Genomic DNA, 17374 nt, shown 5'->3' on the forward strand with positions numbered 1-17374 from the left:
ATAAAAACCGAGTGAGTTAATAAATAGTGCGCCCTCAACGTTTATCTTATTGCTCTACTCCCATGTAAACATATGGGACGAGCTGATTTGTGTCTTCGTGTATGAGTTAGAAAAACTAAGTTTCATTTTCACTTTTTTGTCTTTCTTAAGTTTCAAACAGTAAGACAGTGACTAGGGCCCTTGATTTGCATAAGTTGTTGAAGAGATGGCAACTCTTGATCGATTCTGAGACGTGGTCTGATAGCAATGTCGACGAACACGACGAGTGCCAGCAGTGCAAATGGTTGGCAGGCCATCGAATCAGACCAATCCCCAGCAGGTGTTTTGAGCGAAATTCAACTAAGCGAAGTGAAATGTAAGTTTTACCCGTATCATTCGTTTCTTACTTGCTGTAGTAAACGTTACAGTGTGTCAAGTATTTGTTCTCGATCTGCTCTTTACAGTTTTTACACTTTGGAACCACAAATTTATAGTTTAAAGTTTCTATGTAGCTAGGCCCTAGGGCCTACGCTATAACCTATGCTGTACAGTGTATGTTTCTGATGAATCTCCTTTCTGATTACAAATTAGGCTATGTATTGTAATCTATGTTCATATCATGGGATGTACTCCTATAACTAGTATGAGGTTCATTCCGCTATTAAACCGTAGAGACGATAGTGGAACGAACCTCAGACACAGTCTAGAATATAGTTCTAGAATCTAGGACTAGTACAGTAGGAGTTAGACCCAGTAACTGGGGCGCTGTATTCCTTTTTCTGCTAGGTATGACAGATAATGTTAAAATTTGAAAAAAGGAGTACAGCGCCCCAGCCCAGTTACTGGGTCCAAGTAGTAGCCAATACTATAATATTAGATTAATACATTAGAGCTTTAATATCGTGTTTCCTGCCTGGCTGATGTTTCTCAATTGTCAAATAAAGTGAAGGCCCTTTTTCCTTCCCACAATGCCTTTGGACAATTTTGAAAAATTAGCCAGGCGGGAATCGCGTTAGGTCTATGCAGTGGAATGTTTTATTGAGTTAAAACGTCAGCCAGGAAAATCTGTCCCCTGTTTCCACCAGCTGCAGTTTCTGTCCCTGTTACTATTTTCACTGTTCAAATATTTGTTTTTTTTACAAGTAATAATAAACCATTTATAAAACATTAATTCTATATTTATGGGAAATATTTTTGGGCTGAAGGGAAGAGGTTGATTCAAGGAGGGCAATATCAGAAGAACTTTGTTCGCCGCATGATGGGGGGGGGGGACAAATTAAGATATCTTATCTACTGCCACACAGGCTGGACATGATCTCTAGGTCAGGTGATCAATTCAATTCCGAGGAACAATTTTGAGTGTCTTTGGGCTTTTGTGATTGTGTCTGGTCATGACATAATGGAATTCGGGTCATCTCGTACCCAAGTCAACTCGTACCCAAGTCAACTCGTACCCAAGTCAACTCGTACCCAAGTCAACTCGTACCTAAGTCAACTTGTACCCGAGTCAACTCGTACCTGAGTCAACTAGTACCCAAGTCAACTCGCACCCAAATAAATGTTTACAATTTTTTTTACTCGTATTAATAAATATTGTAGTTTAATTTATTTATTTATATTGTTAATCATACATTTAGCTATTCATTGTTGCAATGATTTTGTTTTCTTGTTTTTTGGGGGTTTTTTTCATGTTGCAGTTTTTTTTTACTTAGGCCCTATCGGTGGGGAAAATTAATCAGAGAACTTTTTTTTTAATATAGGCTTAATTGTTAGAATGAATTTTTTTGTTTTTTTTTATTCGGAAAAAGATAATAAGAACTTTAGCAAAGTGTTTTGGTTGGAAAAAGTGGAACAGTATATTTGTTAAAATGTACTTGTTTGAATCGGAAAACGATAATCAGAACATAACGCAAATGAATGAATTGAATGAATTCTTACCATGAAATTTTCTTTTGGGAACACTTTAACAGGAAAAACACCAAGGTAAACATGAAGGGTTGCGTTTTATACATAGTATATTTTTTCATTGAAAATAATTGGTCTCATAAGCATGGAGGTCGAAATATTTATACCTCCTTGATACGAAGAACTAGTGTGCATCTTATAGTCTGCTCAACGCCTTTCACGGCGACCCTTCAACACGGGAATTTAAAAGAAACCACAATGGATCTGAATGAATATCCTAGCGGAAAAAAGGCAGAAATGAGATGAACAAACATTATTAAAAACGAAATTCGTGAGATTATTATTAATAAAAGTGAGCTCCATATGATGGTAGAACATCATTTTTATTTCCTATCGCTTACAACATCACGCCGCACGGAAATTCTCCGTTTCGGCATATAACGTACGTTGTACGGTACGAGTTGACTTGGGTACGAGTTGACCTGGGTACGAGTTGACCTAGGTACGAGTTGACTTTGGTACGAGTTGACTTGGGTACAATATTTTGGGTACGAGTTGACTTGGGTACGAGTGGACTTGGGTACGAGTTGACCTGTTTCGACATAATGAACCTCTTGGTTATAATGCTGAGACCTAACACTACAGGAGTACAGACCAATTGTACCAAGTCAAAAAAGGTCTACTCAACTTAAACCTGTTAAATATCAAAAGTAGAGTCCCCAGCACCACACACCTGCAACGTATACATCCCTACAGTGGGAGATTGATTGCAGTATTGATCCAGATCCAGAAGTCCTTTGAGTGAACAGAAGAGGGACCATCAAAAAAATTTTTTTTTTCTCATTTCACATTTTAGACTGTGGTGTGATTACAAAACACTACGGACTGGCATATAATCTGGTCACTAGAGCATGTCTATCCCCTCAGGCCTTTGGATGAACCTAACAAGGGACCTGCTTTTATTAAACTTGTTATTGCTTAGTATTATTTAGAATGAAGGCACTGATCCATGTTATGGGTGTAGTACATTAATGATGTGCATTTTTAGGTAAACAAGGTCACGCTTGCTTCTAGCACAGTTGGCCATTTATGGGAGTCAAATTTTTGACTGCCATAAATGGCTGACCATGTTAGTTTGCAAAGTAAAAGGAAAACCACGCAATTTCTAGGCAATTTCTATGGGTGTGGATCGGTGTATTCTACTTTTAAAACATCTTTCTAACATTGCATTTCATAACAAACGGTTACAAACGCTTTTGAAAGACCAACTCGAGCGATCCAAGGCAACATGTTCCTTTAAGACTCATGTTCAGACCCATCTTGACAATCATCCCAACTACAGTTGGGACTGGTCCCAACTTGGGTGTTCAAGATGGGGGTCCGAAAATCATATTCACGCAACGCCTCAAATCCCATCCCTTTAACTGTCACTTTGTATGGTGTACATTTTTTAGTATCTTTATTTTTATCTTTCTGATGTTTACCTTTTAACTTTTGTTTGTAATGTAGGTCTACTAGTCTTTTTCTACTGATACACCATTCTTACTTTTGTCTTAAATGTTATGTGTCTTTGTAAAAGCAAATACAAATTTCCAATAAACTCTAGAGGGACAATAAAGGTTTATTGTGTTGTAAAACCACTAGGCCTTACTGTATGGCAATTAATCTTTATCCCTTGTCCTTGAATGTTTCACACACAGATTAAACATGATTTCAAAATACTCTGGGATACTCCTTCTAACACAGTACGTGCAAAAAACCTGACTTTGCTTACTATCAGGGCCCAATTTCATAGAGCTGCTAAGCACACAAATTTGCGTAGCATGAAATTTCTTCCTTGATAAAAACCAGTTTACTAACCAAATTTCCATGTGATTTTCAGGATTTATAAGCAAACAAAAGCTAAATACCAGTAACAAGCACCATGTAACAGACAGAAATTTGGCTGGTAATCCTGTTTTTATCAGGGAAGAAATTTCATGCTTAGCAAATTTATGTGCTTAGCAGCTCTATGAAATTTGGGCTCAGAACTCATTTCTCATCAGCACAGATTTCCCCTAGAATAAACTAAAACATTATCTACAGAGCATTTATCTCAGACACACACAGCTGGTGATAAGAGGTAGAGTGTGTCACAAAGAGAAAGAGGACAGTTAAAATGCCATTTAACTTTACATTGCCCCATGAACAGTTTTAAAACACGCCATCATGCCTGAAGCTTGCACTTCAGCAAGGATGGCCCCATTTAAACATAAATAAAGTAGATGTACATATACATGTATCCCACCACTAAATGCTAAACTTGGTCTAGTTAATGTACAACCCTAGACCAGGGGCATTGAGGAAACTGCCTTTATTGCCTCCGTAAAGTATCAAGTCTGTTATAAATGAGGTTTTCTATGGGAGGAGGAGTTTTGGAACTGTTGTTTTAAGGACTCACCCCAAGAAACTCAAGTATCACCTAAAAGAAACTCAAGTATCGCCCAAAGAAACTCAAGTATCGCCCCAAGAAACTCAAGTATCGCTCAGAGAAACTCAAGTATCACTTGAAATGTTCCAGTTGGAATCTAAATTTCCCTTGCTTACAGGTACTCTTGCCCAAGGAAAATTTGCCTGGCTCTTACAAGACTGAAGTAACAGGCCAGTGTAACCGGATAAACCCCAGCCCCCACCCCCTCTTCCTTGTTTAAATTAATTTAGCAGTTTTTCAATTACAGTGTTGTTTAAAACACATAGGGACCGGTCAAAAGTCTCTCTCTCCAGCATTTCGGCTGGCTAATTCAGAAAATGCTGGGGGACCTTTAAGGTGACAAGTCTGTTGACCACTCCCGTTGGCTAGTCACTGTAGCCTACTCCGCTTGAGACCCTTTCAAGACCATTCATCTGTAAAATCCTTATCACACGTCCAGACATTGCTGATCTTGTTGAGGGGTTTTCTTGAACTTTGAGTCTTGACTTTGAATACGACACAGTAATCTGCAAATTGAATTCCACTTGCCACCCTCTTGTGCACCAAGTGAGAACACTGGTCTTTGACAATATTAAAGGTGTCCATTGCTTTAAGAGAAAGAACCCCACATCATTCCACCTGCTGCTGTTCAACACACACATCTCATCAAAGGTGTTTGGCTGCCCATGTATTCTGTCGCCCCCGTTGTCTTTTCCTGTGAAGTACAGCTGGGCAAACAATTTTTTATTTTTATGTGGCCACTGGAGGTGTTGCCTGCTAGTGCATGCAGCTAGCGGTGGCAATAGATCACAACATTCAGCAACGATGAAATGCGGCCCTTGTGTTTGTTCAGTGATCAAACTGTCATCTTGCCTTGGTGAAAACCTGTAAGAGAACGAGTGACTTTTACAATCAAGTTAACCATTGATGTGATTTACAGTTACACTCCGAATGGTATTTATTCCATTTCTTCTTTTTGTAGCTGTTCCGATTGAATTTTTTATAATAATTCTACCGTTGTGAGAGAGGTACATGTACCTGGAAGAAATTGTAAGCCACCATATGGCCCGGAATATTGGTGCCTTTTTAGATATTTGATGCATGACTGCAAGATGATATTATGATGTGTGGACAGTGGAGCGCTAGTGATGAGTCAGTCTTGCTCTGGAAGAGGTGGTTTAGTTATTATTATTATTTAGTCAAGTGCCATGGAGGAATTTCTAATTTTGCAATAAATTTTATACTGAATGTTCATTTTTTTTCATTATTTATTTTAGGTATTTGTTTATTTAACTGCAATTTGTACCAGCAATTGTTGTACAAATTCTTTTTACTGAGACTAATTTCTGAAATTGAAACCAAAATTGTCTTTATTCAGTTAAAATCTTTGCCGAGGGATATTATTTCTATAGTGTTCAAAGGTTGAAAATATAATAATTTTTTTATAATAGTTATCAGACTTCTTCACATTTAAAGCCATTGGACACTTTCTGTAAACAGTATTATCCAAGGCCCACACTTTGTGTATCACAACTTCTATACAAAATAGCAAACCTGTGAAAATTTAGGCTCAATCTGTCATCGGAGTCTGGAGAAAATAATGGGAAATCATGACATGTGTTTAAAATAAATCAGTAATTCTCGATATTGACAATTGATACTGTTTTAGTTTTTTTTCAGAAAAATAAACCATTTCATGGACTAATATTTCAAGAGAAATCTTTCACCATTACCTTCTGTAAACCCTGAAAGTTATATACGTAAATCTGTGAGCTTTTATTTGTTTTCTGTTCAGAAAGTGTCCTATGGCTTTAAACAATCATCATTATAATCAGATTCTGGACCCAAATTACGACTCCTGAGTTGATGTTCGACCTGTTGTATTTTTCCAAATAATAATAATAATAACAATAAAGACATTTGTAAAGTGCCTCAAAGAAAAAAGCCTTTAAGCACATAAAGAGAACAATAAAGTATACATTGAGTGAGTGAAAGATACAACTACAACTAAGCAGACTACAAAATAAATAAGCAGCTTCAAACAAATTAGTTTTTCACAGAGACTTAAAGCATTGTAACCAGCCTGGCAAATTTGCACACGAAGACTATTCCAAAGAAATGGTGCGGCGTAACAAAATGATCTGTGGCCATAAAGAATTGTATTTTACGTCCTTAAAGGCAGTCCGGACACTATTGGTAATTACTCAAAACAATTGTTAGTACAAAACTTACTTGGTAACTTAGTTGATAGTATAAAACAATGTGAAAAACGACTCCCTCTGAAGTAACGTTTTTCGAGAAAGAAGTAATTTTCCACAAATTTGATTACAAGACTTCAGAATTGGGTTTTAAAGGTCCTGAAATGAAACATCTGAAAGCACACAACTTCCTGTGACAAAGGTGTTTTTTTTTGTTATTTTGTGCATATAAATGTTGAGATACATGTACACTAAGTGAGAATACTGGGTTCGATTTCACAAAGAGTTAGGACCCGTCTGCATGCTACAGTGCAGGGTTGGGACTCGTCCCAAGTCCTAAGATTAGTCTTAAGTTAGGAAGAGTTTTGTGAAATCAACGGCAGGTCTTTGACAATTACCAATAGCGTCCGGTGTCGTTAATGATGAGGCAAGAAACGTGTTCTTGTTCACTGTTTGGACTGGTCCCCTGTCAACAGAGGAGCACTTGCATCATTATTCATATACAAGAAGCCAGATGGCAAATTAATGCAAACTGTAGTTGAGTTCAAGATGAAGTGAGTTCAATCTGGAGGCATGCTGCTGGTAACCTCTCTGGCATATCCAATTAAATTGTGAAAGTGAAGCTTTACCGTGGAGACTAATTTATAAAGAAGCACGTTGCCTTGGATCGGTCAAGTTGGTCTATAAAAAGCATTTGTAACCGTTTTGTCATAAAATGCATACATGGTTGGAAAGATGTTTTAAAAGTAAAATACAATGATCCACACAAATTTGCCTTGAAATTGCATGGTTTTCCTTTTACTGTGCGAACTAACACGGTCGGCCATTTATGGGAGTCAAAAATTTTACTGCCACAAATGGCCAACCGTGTTAGTCAAGGTAAAAATAAAATCGTGCAATTTCGAGGCATGTTTGTGTGGATTAATGTATTCTACTTTTACAACATCTTTCTACCCAAATGCATTTTACAATAAACGGTTACAAACGCTGTTCATAGACTAACTCGTCCGATCCAAGGCAAGGAGTTCCTTTAATGACTTCAGAAAGTGGGATTTGAGGCATTGCGTGATGAGGTTCAGATGTTTTTTTGGTGTGTGGTAACACCATTTGTATAATCTACTTGCTGTGTAGACTATGATCCTTTGAGAACTTGTCTTGCTTTAGCGCGGGGTAGATTTTTTTCAGAATTTTGGATGACTTATCTACTTCCATGGAGTAGATTTTTGGAATTCGGGAGACTTCCCAACTCTAATTAAACTCTCCTGGTTTTTAACTTATACACGAGTGAAAGGTAGGACATTGGCCAGGACTAATTCTTCCACTCAGTGGAACGAGGGGACTTCTTAATATTAACTTTACTATCACGGAGTGAGTTCTTAGCATAATACATGTAGTAAGATTTAACTGAGTGAATTGAACTGACCTATCTATTTTGGACTCTGCCCCTTAACAGGTGGGGTATACTTTTGGTAGTTGTCATAGACAGACAAGTATTCTCAATTGGTGTACCTGCATCCTTAAAATAATAAACTACAAAAATTTGGGCTCAATTTTTTGATCGAAGTTGCAAGAAAATAATGTAAGAAAAAACACCCATGTTGTAAAGAATTGTGTGCTTTTAGAAGACTAAGAAAGGCTTCACGAACCTGAAGCCTCAATCAGATTAAAAATGTTGGTGAAAAATTACCCCTTTCTCTAAAAAATACATACATTCAAAGGGTGTCGTTTCTCACAATGTTTTACAATATCAACAGCTAATGCTCTTAACAAAGTTATTTTTAATGGTCAGTGACTTATGGATTAGTTATCAAAGTATATCTTGCCTTTAGGGTTCAAGTTCAAATACGTGCGAGACTCGCTCAGTCTATTCGGATCAATTCACTTTTTGTTTATAAAAAGCTAACATATTCCTTCTTGTTTGCTTATTTTACTTTCATGCGCTCTCTCGTCGGTCGGCCGTCGGGCTGGCATTCTCGTGGCCGTTCAGATCATTAGCAGCAAGACCTCACTGTCGTCAGTCTACTTCTTAACAACGCTCATCCTCACAACTCCATCCTCATATCATCTTATCATCATCCTTGCAGCTTCTAACCTTGTGCCGCTAGAGAGCAAAAAAAATTGTAGATGAGATCCCGGAGAGAGAGCCAAATAAAGTCACGTCTACTTAGCCTTGTTAGACAGGAAACACTTTGTGACATTTGGTTGCGATAGAAGGTTTTTTTACCGTCAGGGTAAATGAAGCCTGCAATGGAGGACGGTGAGGAACTAAGCAAAGCCAGCTCAGGTACTACTCGGGACATTTATTTGGTGGATGTTAGTCTTGGTGCAAGACGTTGTTATTCACTGTCACTCATAAACTATCGTGATCCCCTGCTCCACTTCTCCTCGCCATGCACATTACTATCACAACAATAAGCAGGTAATGTTGGGGAAACTTGCAGATCACCCAACCACACACCACTCAACTGGCGGGATCGCGGCTTTCAGAAACGCCATCTATCGGTTTAATAGTCGCGCCAGGTGTAGCATTGAGTGTTTGGTGCCTTTGGTTTACAAACTCAACAAGAACGTCTTGCACCAAGACTAGGTGGATGTATGTGTACTTATTGCTGTAGAATGTGTTCCTATCATTGCTAGGAACCTCTTTGGGAGAATCAGGTTCTACTCAGGAAAAAATGGGTGCTACAAAGAGCGTTATTCTAACAGCTTTATTCCACATACTGCATCTCTTTGGAACTCCTTGCCTGGTGCATGTTTCCCTCCATCTTGCAATCTTGACGTTTGAAGAGGAATTTCCATTCCTACTTTTAGCTAGTTATTTTCATCATAAATACTTTCTTCTTGTTGCCCCTTACCAATAGTGGCTTTTAGCCTTGTTTGGGGCGAACTTGCATTACAAAAAATAACAAAAAGTAACTACTGGGCTACCTGTACCTATGCACCTTCAGTAGGTGACTTCCAAAGTCTGAAATACATTATATTAGGACCCTGTGTATGGACCCAGTTTGTGAAAATCGCAGGCCTGATACTTCACAGGGGTTAGGCAACAAAGGCCTTCCTTGCCTTCCTTCCCACTGCCTTGGTGCCCCTTATTACAATAGAAATTGACAATATCCTAATAGAGGTGCCCTTCACCAAGGAGAAAATGCCTTGGTGCCCTTTGCCATTTCAAAGACAAAGCATCAGGTCTGCACTTGGGTAATGTGTGTGAAGATCCATCATCTACATATTGCATGATACACACTGCCGATTTGTCACTGTCGTGCATGACTTCCCATTTTCCTAGCCTGTGTAATTTATAAGTGTGCGTGTTGTAGATCAATCAAGGCCCAATTTCATAGAGTTGCTTAACACCAAATTTTGTGCCTACTGCGCGACTTCTATTTCATAGCGCTGCTTATCGTAGTACATGAAAATGCATGCTAACCTACCGGTGTTGACCGCGCAGAATGACGTTACAATGCAAATCCATAGTGAAAGCGCAAGATTGCAACCTGTTTTTCTTGCTAGCCTGTGAAATACGTTTATACACCTTAGCAAATTTGTCTGTCGCAGTAAGCACAACAATTTGCTTACCATTAAGCAGCTCTTTGAAATTGGGCCCTGATGAGAACTTGCACACTTTAACTTTCTTTTTCATTTGTTTGAGTTGTGTTTGTGTAGTCGAAGACAATGTTTATGTTCGTTTGATCAACCACAAACACATGAAATAACAAACATGTGTAATATTAAAATAGGTTTTTGGGGGAGTCGGGAGAGTAGCGAAAAAACATGCACTTTTTCAGCGTGTTAATCGATTGTCCTTTATTTGGGTTGTAACAACCAAACAACCAAATCAGTGCTCTGATTGCAGCTTTTTTTTGGCAATGTTTTCAGACACATTTTTTCCCTGATTTGTGGAGGAACACACATGTTGTCACACAAAACATGGTTCAAGTATGAAATTCATAATCAGTAAGCTTTCAAAGCAAAAAGTTACAATGATGTGATTTATCCGCCATACTAATCCTTCATACCTTTAACCATGTTGGAATCTTGAAACTTTAGTGAACTATGATTGGTTAAAGACTGGTCACGTGGGTTTGGAACTATGTACATGTATAACATGTATAAAGACTGGCTCTGTGAACTAGCAAAATGGCCCCTAAACAAGCATTTGTTTTTTACAAGTTTTGTATGCAGTATATTGTGCCTGTTTCTAATCAACTGTTTCAATCGTTTGTATTGTGTATTTATTTTGGCAAAAGATGTTTGTCATGCATGCACATACCATACCCATAAGCACATGCTTCAATTGTATCAATTTTTGGTAGTTGGTATGCACATTAAACAGTTAATGCAAAGCATAAAGCCGACCATCACAATAGTATTTCTTTATAGTATAATTACTTTTTAATTTTCATAGTCTGGTCCTTATAAATATACATAAATAGTCAAACATGCTGTATGTGAGATATTAGGCGCCACTCAAAAAATGAGTAGCCTAAGGAATGGACATGAATATAAAAAGAAAAATTCTCAAATTATTGTTGAAAGTAAAAAATCCGACATGGCGTGAGAACACTGCTATCACTTCTTGAAAGGGCAATTCGGTTATTCTTTTCAAGCTAGAACACGGTTTTTTAATTGGGAAATTCAAATTGTATACAAAACAGCTAACACTCATGAAGAACGAACACATGCTGTTTGGGTGATGGCAACTTATCTTATTTTGCAGACAGGTTTAAATAACCCATCTTTTTGGTATTTTGTTTCCCTATAGCAACCTCTTTATTGGACAAGGACAAGCCAAAGAAAGTCAGCGGTAAAGGATGGGGCAGAGTTGGGGTAAGAAGAACTTCATACAGCTTTTAAAGCAGAAAATATTGCTTGACAACTCTCTGCTAAGCAGAAATGAGCATGGTATCAGTCACAAATTATACATATGTATGACATGTTAGTTCAGCTTGTAACCTTACATGCATATTTCTGCTGAGCACAAATTAGTAAAATATGATAATGACATGGTATTTTGGGCGGTAACCTTTTTTGGTAAACACAGTTGTTTTTAGCGTCGCAACTTTTCGCCCCTTTTACAATACAACTATGTTTGTCATAGTGTAAGCTTCGCTTACCACAAAGTTCACAGGAGTACACACTACAAAATATATAATACGACAATATATAATATTATTAACCAACTTGTTGAAGTATAACTACATGTTTCGTAGACGGTGTATCTTCAAATTTATTTTTGCATAATTTTTTAAAATTTTCCTTCTCTGTACCTATTGAATTATAGCAATTTATAAGTGGCAAGAACGACTTTCCCAAGAGTATAGGGTTCATCATCGGCACAGAGTTCTGCGAGAGATTCTCCTACTATGGCATGAAAGGTACCAAGCATAACATCCATTTTATTGGACTATAAAGACACTGGACACTATTGGTAATTGTCAAAGACTAGTCTTCACAATTGGTGTATCTCAACATATGCATAAAAGAGTGTCATGGCCGAGTGGTTAAGAGCATCGAACTCAAGTTCTGGTGCATTTTCACCGGAGTGTGGGTTCGAATCCCGGTCGTGACACTTGTGTCCTTGAGCAAGATACTTTACTATAATTGCTTCTCTTCACCCAGGGGTATAAATGGGTACCTGCGAGGGTAGAGGTTGATATTGTGAATGAAAAAGCCTTTGGAGCGATATAACTGTTGCCCAGGTTGTATACTCCCAAGGGAGCTGAGAAACATTAAAAAGGGATGTTATTGGCCCTATGACCAGGGCACTAATGTAAAGCGCTTAGAGAATTAAGTATTAGTTATTAGGCGCTATATAAATCGAAAGTTATTATTATTATTATTATAAAATAACAAACCTGTGAAAATTTGAACTCAATCAGTCGTGGAGGTAGTTGCGAGATATTAATGAAAGAAAAAAAACACCCTTGTCGCACCATGATCACATGAAGTTGTGCGCTTTCAGATGCTTGATTTCGTGACCTCAAGCTCTAAAGCTGAGGTCTTGAAATCAAATTCGTGGAAACATTACTTTTTTCTCGAAAACTATGTCACTTCAGAGGGAGCCGTTTCTCACAATGTGTTATACTATCAACCTCTCCCCCATTGCTCGTAATCAAGAAAGGTTTTATGATAATAATTATTTCGAGTAATTACCAATAGTGTCCACTGCCCTTAAGCACTGTGTGCTTAGTACTTTCTCAAGTTCCGTGAAAAACATAGAGCTAGGGGAAAGTACTGAGTGTACAGTGCTTTATATACAACGGTGTAAGGGTAAAAACAAATTATATCAATTTGGCAGTTGCTTTTCAATCATTCAGCGTGAAAGGTGTGAAGTATCAGATGGATGTATTGATGTGATTTACAATGATTTTAACTTAAGTTCTGATAGTAATTTTCGTATCAACTCTCCAACTAAAACGATTGAATTTATCTGATTATATTATGCCATTTACTTGTTTCCTCCTACATAGTTGCCTCGAAGGGTTGCGCCTCACAAGCTGATTAAAGGGTGGCTGCAGTGTTTTTTTAAATAATTTAAACGATTAAACATGACTTTTTAAACCTGAAATATTTTTTTATTAAATGCGCAAGTATTTTAAAAATGGTTTTCAAGAGATTGGGAGCCTTCATTTACATAAACATGACGTCATGTCGGTAACCCGAGCCGTCGGGCCCCCTGGCTGTGTGCATATAGAGACGTGTGCACTGTGTGGCCTGGTACCTAGGCGCGTGTAGTTAGGGACTAGACTCTTTTTGCTGACGATATGTTTGAATTCCCAACGTGACGTCGATGGTAGGGGGCGGTAACAATCCACAAAAGGGGGGCATGACTTATTCGCTAATTACGCAAGTGAGATATGTCAGGGAAAAAACAAAACACATTTTATTGATGTTCAATACATATATCAGAAATAAATGACTGTTTTTTTTTTAATTCACTGCAGCATCCCTTTAAAGGGTTTTTGTGCCTTTTGCAGATAAAGTTTTTTATCCATGAAATGAATCCCTACTCACTGTGAATGAGGATGTATGTAATATAATTTACATGTAGAAGTTTCAGCTTCATTAGTCTCAAGTTTTTAGAAACAAAAAGTGAAAAACCACAGAGCAGTGTTTTCAGGAGAGTCGGTAGTACGTGCTAAAATAGTTTCTGCTCACTGATACACAAATTATTTTTGTCAGAATGTTATACTCATTTCTGCAAAAAACTACAGCACCTCAGCAAGTAATATTTTGAGGGGACTTTCTACCATCATTATCTTTAAAGCCATTATACACTTTCGGTACAGAAAAAAAAAAAAAAGTTCACAGATTTACAAATAATTTACAGGGTTTACAGAAGGTAATGGTGAAAGACTTCTCTTGAAATATTGTTCAATGAAACGCTTTACTTTTTGAGAAACATTAAAACAATATAAATTCTCGATAGCGAGAATTACAGATTTATTTTAAACACATTGTCATGACATGGTGAAACGTGCGGAAACAAGGGTTGGTTTTCCCGTTATTTTCTCCCGACTCAGATGACCGATTGAGCTTAAATTTTCACAGGTTTGTTATTTTATATATAAGTTGTGATACACGAAGTGTGGGCCTTTGGACAATACTGTTTACCGAAAGTGTCCAATGGCTTTAATCCATAGTACATGCTAAAATAATTTTGTAAAATTGTTTTAGTAATTTCTCAAAAAAACTACAGCACCTCAGCAAGTAATATTTTGAGGGGACTTTCTACCATCATTATCTTTAAAGCATGTACAAAGTTGACTTCAATCTGTGGGCGTTTGTGTTTTGTGTTAAGTACAAAAAAGTACCCAAACCCTTTAAAATGCCAGACATGTTGTTGTTAATTTTTGCGATTGAAATTTATACACTTAGTCCTGTTGATTGAAAGGGGTCCGTAGGTTTTCAGCTATTTCCTGGAATGTTATCGGATAAATTTGTATCCAAAGCCGGAGGGAGCAAATCTATGTTTAAAAAAAACAACCTAAAAAGTTACGAAGCTTGTTTTTATATTTTTACTCCTTTAAAAAGAAAAATTGTGTTTTACTTCACTCGCTGACTGATTTGAATCTAATAATACAATAAAGTATACTTTACTCTTATCGTTGCCTTGGTAACAGAGTAATTTGACCATCCCGAGGTATTTAAAATTGGTTTTATCTTACACAAGTATTGACAGTGAAGATTCATGGCTGCCTACTTCTCTTAAAGGGCAGGGTAGACCTTGTCAGAAATAAGATGAAGAAAAGAGAGATAAATCCATATTTATTTCCCCGACAACTGAAAATATTTGTGTAACAGTTCCTATAACTCCTGTACATCGCTGGCTTGACACGCCTCTCCCCCCCTCCTAAATTTAAGGCTGCAATGTTTGCAGAGCTTTGAGTACACAGACATCGGGTTGTTCTTCTTCGAGTTTGTGCCAAGGTGGCTACACATGTAGTTCAGACTTTGTGGTTTTAAATAATATTATAACTATATAATAAAACATTTTCATAGTAACAACAGTTCAAACAAAGCTCAAAACGGACGGGCAAACAATCGTGGAAAAAAAAACCCCAAAAACAAAAAACAATCAACCCCTAACAACAGTTTCTGTTCAGGGTTAAAATAAGAATAAATTAATATAAAAAATATTAGGTGCTGGGAAATTTAGCAGACTCTACCTTAAAGTGAGACCCTTCGAATCCAGGAGCACGATGTAACCAGAGCCGCTGATGCATTGGTTACATGAGATCATTGTTTGATACAAGGGCTGCAAAAGGTCCTGAGATGTTTTATCAGATTGTGGAAATGTCACTGAATAATCGGAATTCCAATGAGCTATTATGGCTAACCTTTTGAAAAACATGTCATAGTTCTAATGTCCTTGTGAGAGGAAGAATGGAAATATTTCAGAATAATCAGTTATGAGATATGTGAAGGATTTCAAATGAGGAAGAGGAAATATATATATATATTTTTTACAATGCATTGTCTTGTTTGCTGTCTGTTTTTTGGTACAAGTTCCAAAGAAATGAAGGTGAACAGTTGACGGATGTAGAATGTTTTTTTTTTACATGGTTACTTGCAACAACAAAAAACAAAAGTCTTAGGCTGTGTTCGAAACAGCAACTTCTGCTACAGCTGCAGCTAGATCAGCGTGTCCGACACGGCCTTACTTTAAATCTAACCAAAAACACCTAAACCTTTTGCCTATACCAGAAACTCAAAGTCATATGGCCCAGCTTAGCAAATTTTTTTTATAAACATTAAAATAACTGCCACAAAAATGATCTGTTAAACTCAAGTCTAACTAAACAAACACATTTACAACTACAACTTCAAATTTTTGTTGTTGGAAAGACAGCTTATTCTACTTGTTTCGTATCTTGAAATTGGTTCACAATCGCCATCACACTGTCAAAACACTATGAGTTAGCAAACTATTTAGGTTTGATTTCTGTTTTTATTTTACAGCCATTTTGGTCTTGTACATGACCAATATACTACTGCTAAGTGATGACAGGGCCACGGCACTTTTCCACGCCTTTGCCATGTTGTGTTATTTCACTCCAATCTTTGGTGCTATGATTGCTGATGGATATCTCGGCAAATACAGGTAAACTTTTAGTATTTAAATGATTTAAGTTCTTTTTTTGTTGGTTGTTGGTATTTAAAAAAGTAAAATAGAAAATCAACCCCCCCCCCCAAAAAAGGCATTGATTTCTTGTTTGCTTTTTTTTTTTAATGCTGTACACAATTCTTAAACTGTTTCTGTATAATTTTGTTATGCAATTTTCACTGTTATGCACTCTCAGAACAGGCTGGTCCTGGAGAGAGCGCAATATAAATTCAACTGGTTTTTGGGAGACTAACTGGAAGCCACTGGTTAAAATGTATTCATTGTTAACAAAAAGACTGAGCTGAGTACAATAGTAGCAGTCAGTTCACTGAAAACCCAAACCATGTCTACCCTGCTAATATAAAATAAATTACGCCAGTTGTTGAGGGTTGTTACATATTCAGCATTCAACTTAAATCTCATCCTGTTTGCACTCTATTGCAGGAGGCACTGGGAGGCAAATGCCTTCATGGCCCTGCCGGCAATTTCACCAAACTCTTCCTTACTTAGGTTTCATCCATAGGCGTTATGACGCATTGAACCCATCCTAAGCTAGGATGAGTTACTCGTCCATATCGAGATAGGATTAATCCTAGCATTTCGTGAAATCGGCTGCATGTCATTGCCTACATAGTTGGCCATTGAAGCGTTGCAATAAAAGTGTACAATTTATTCAATAGAGGTTCTCTTTACTAAGGGAAAAATGCCCTTCTCATACTTGCCCTTTCAAAAATGAAGCATCGCGCCTGCTTTTTTATATTCATCATTTATATTGGCAATTGTCCTGCTATGCAAGGTCACTTTACAATGCAACGTTGTATTTTGATGCATCCACATTGACATGAATGCAACAAAGAAGTCCATACCCTGGGCTAGTGTTCTGCCTCATGGCCAAATTTACAATTTATCTTACAACACCGATCCTGCTCAACGTATCATAGAACTTTTGCAAGTAATAATAAATCTGTGCAACAAGGCTGTTTTTTTCTTTCATTGTTCTCTAGCAACTTTGATTACCAAATTCAGTCCCAATGTTTTGCATGTTAGGATACACCAAGTGAGAATACTGGTCTTTGACAATCCGAAGGTGTTCAGTGTAAAACATCTTTGATCCAATTGTACCGTGGCTACCAGCTACATATAGAATACAAATTATGTGATGTTTTTTTTGCGTTTGACTGGCTCCACGCTAGTTCCTACTAGTGCTAACAACAAAACTTTTGTTAAGCGATTTGT

At 37.4% G+C, this 17374-nt stretch overlaps 1 protein-coding gene across 4 annotated transcripts in view; it reads left to right on the plus strand.

Annotated features, from left to right (window-relative positions):
- Nucleotides 1-71: 71 nt before the first annotated feature.
- Nucleotides 72-17374, plus strand: part of LOC139939512 (solute carrier family 15 member 1-like) — a 36148-nt gene continuing 18845 nt past the window's right edge. The window contains exons 1-5 of one of the 4 annotated variants that reach the window (XM_071935480.1): nt 236-355; nt 8519-8815; nt 11294-11358; nt 11813-11906; nt 15994-16135. In XM_071935480.1, the coding sequence (XP_071791581.1) occupies nt 8767-8815; nt 11294-11358; nt 11813-11906; nt 15994-16135 (350 nt within the window). In that variant the 5' untranslated portion in view covers nt 236-355; nt 8519-8766. Of the gene's footprint in view, nt 356-5151; nt 5288-8518; nt 8816-11293; nt 11359-11812; nt 11907-15993; nt 16136-17374 lie in introns of those variants that run through there. The other 3 variants (XM_071935482.1, XM_071935481.1, XM_071935479.1) reach the window with 3 other exon arrangements.

This window comes from Asterias amurensis, chromosome 7 (assembly GCF_032118995.1).
Source record: "Asterias amurensis chromosome 7, ASM3211899v1".
In the NCBI taxonomy this organism is placed as follows: domain Eukaryota; kingdom Metazoa; phylum Echinodermata; class Asteroidea; order Forcipulatida; family Asteriidae; genus Asterias; species Asterias amurensis.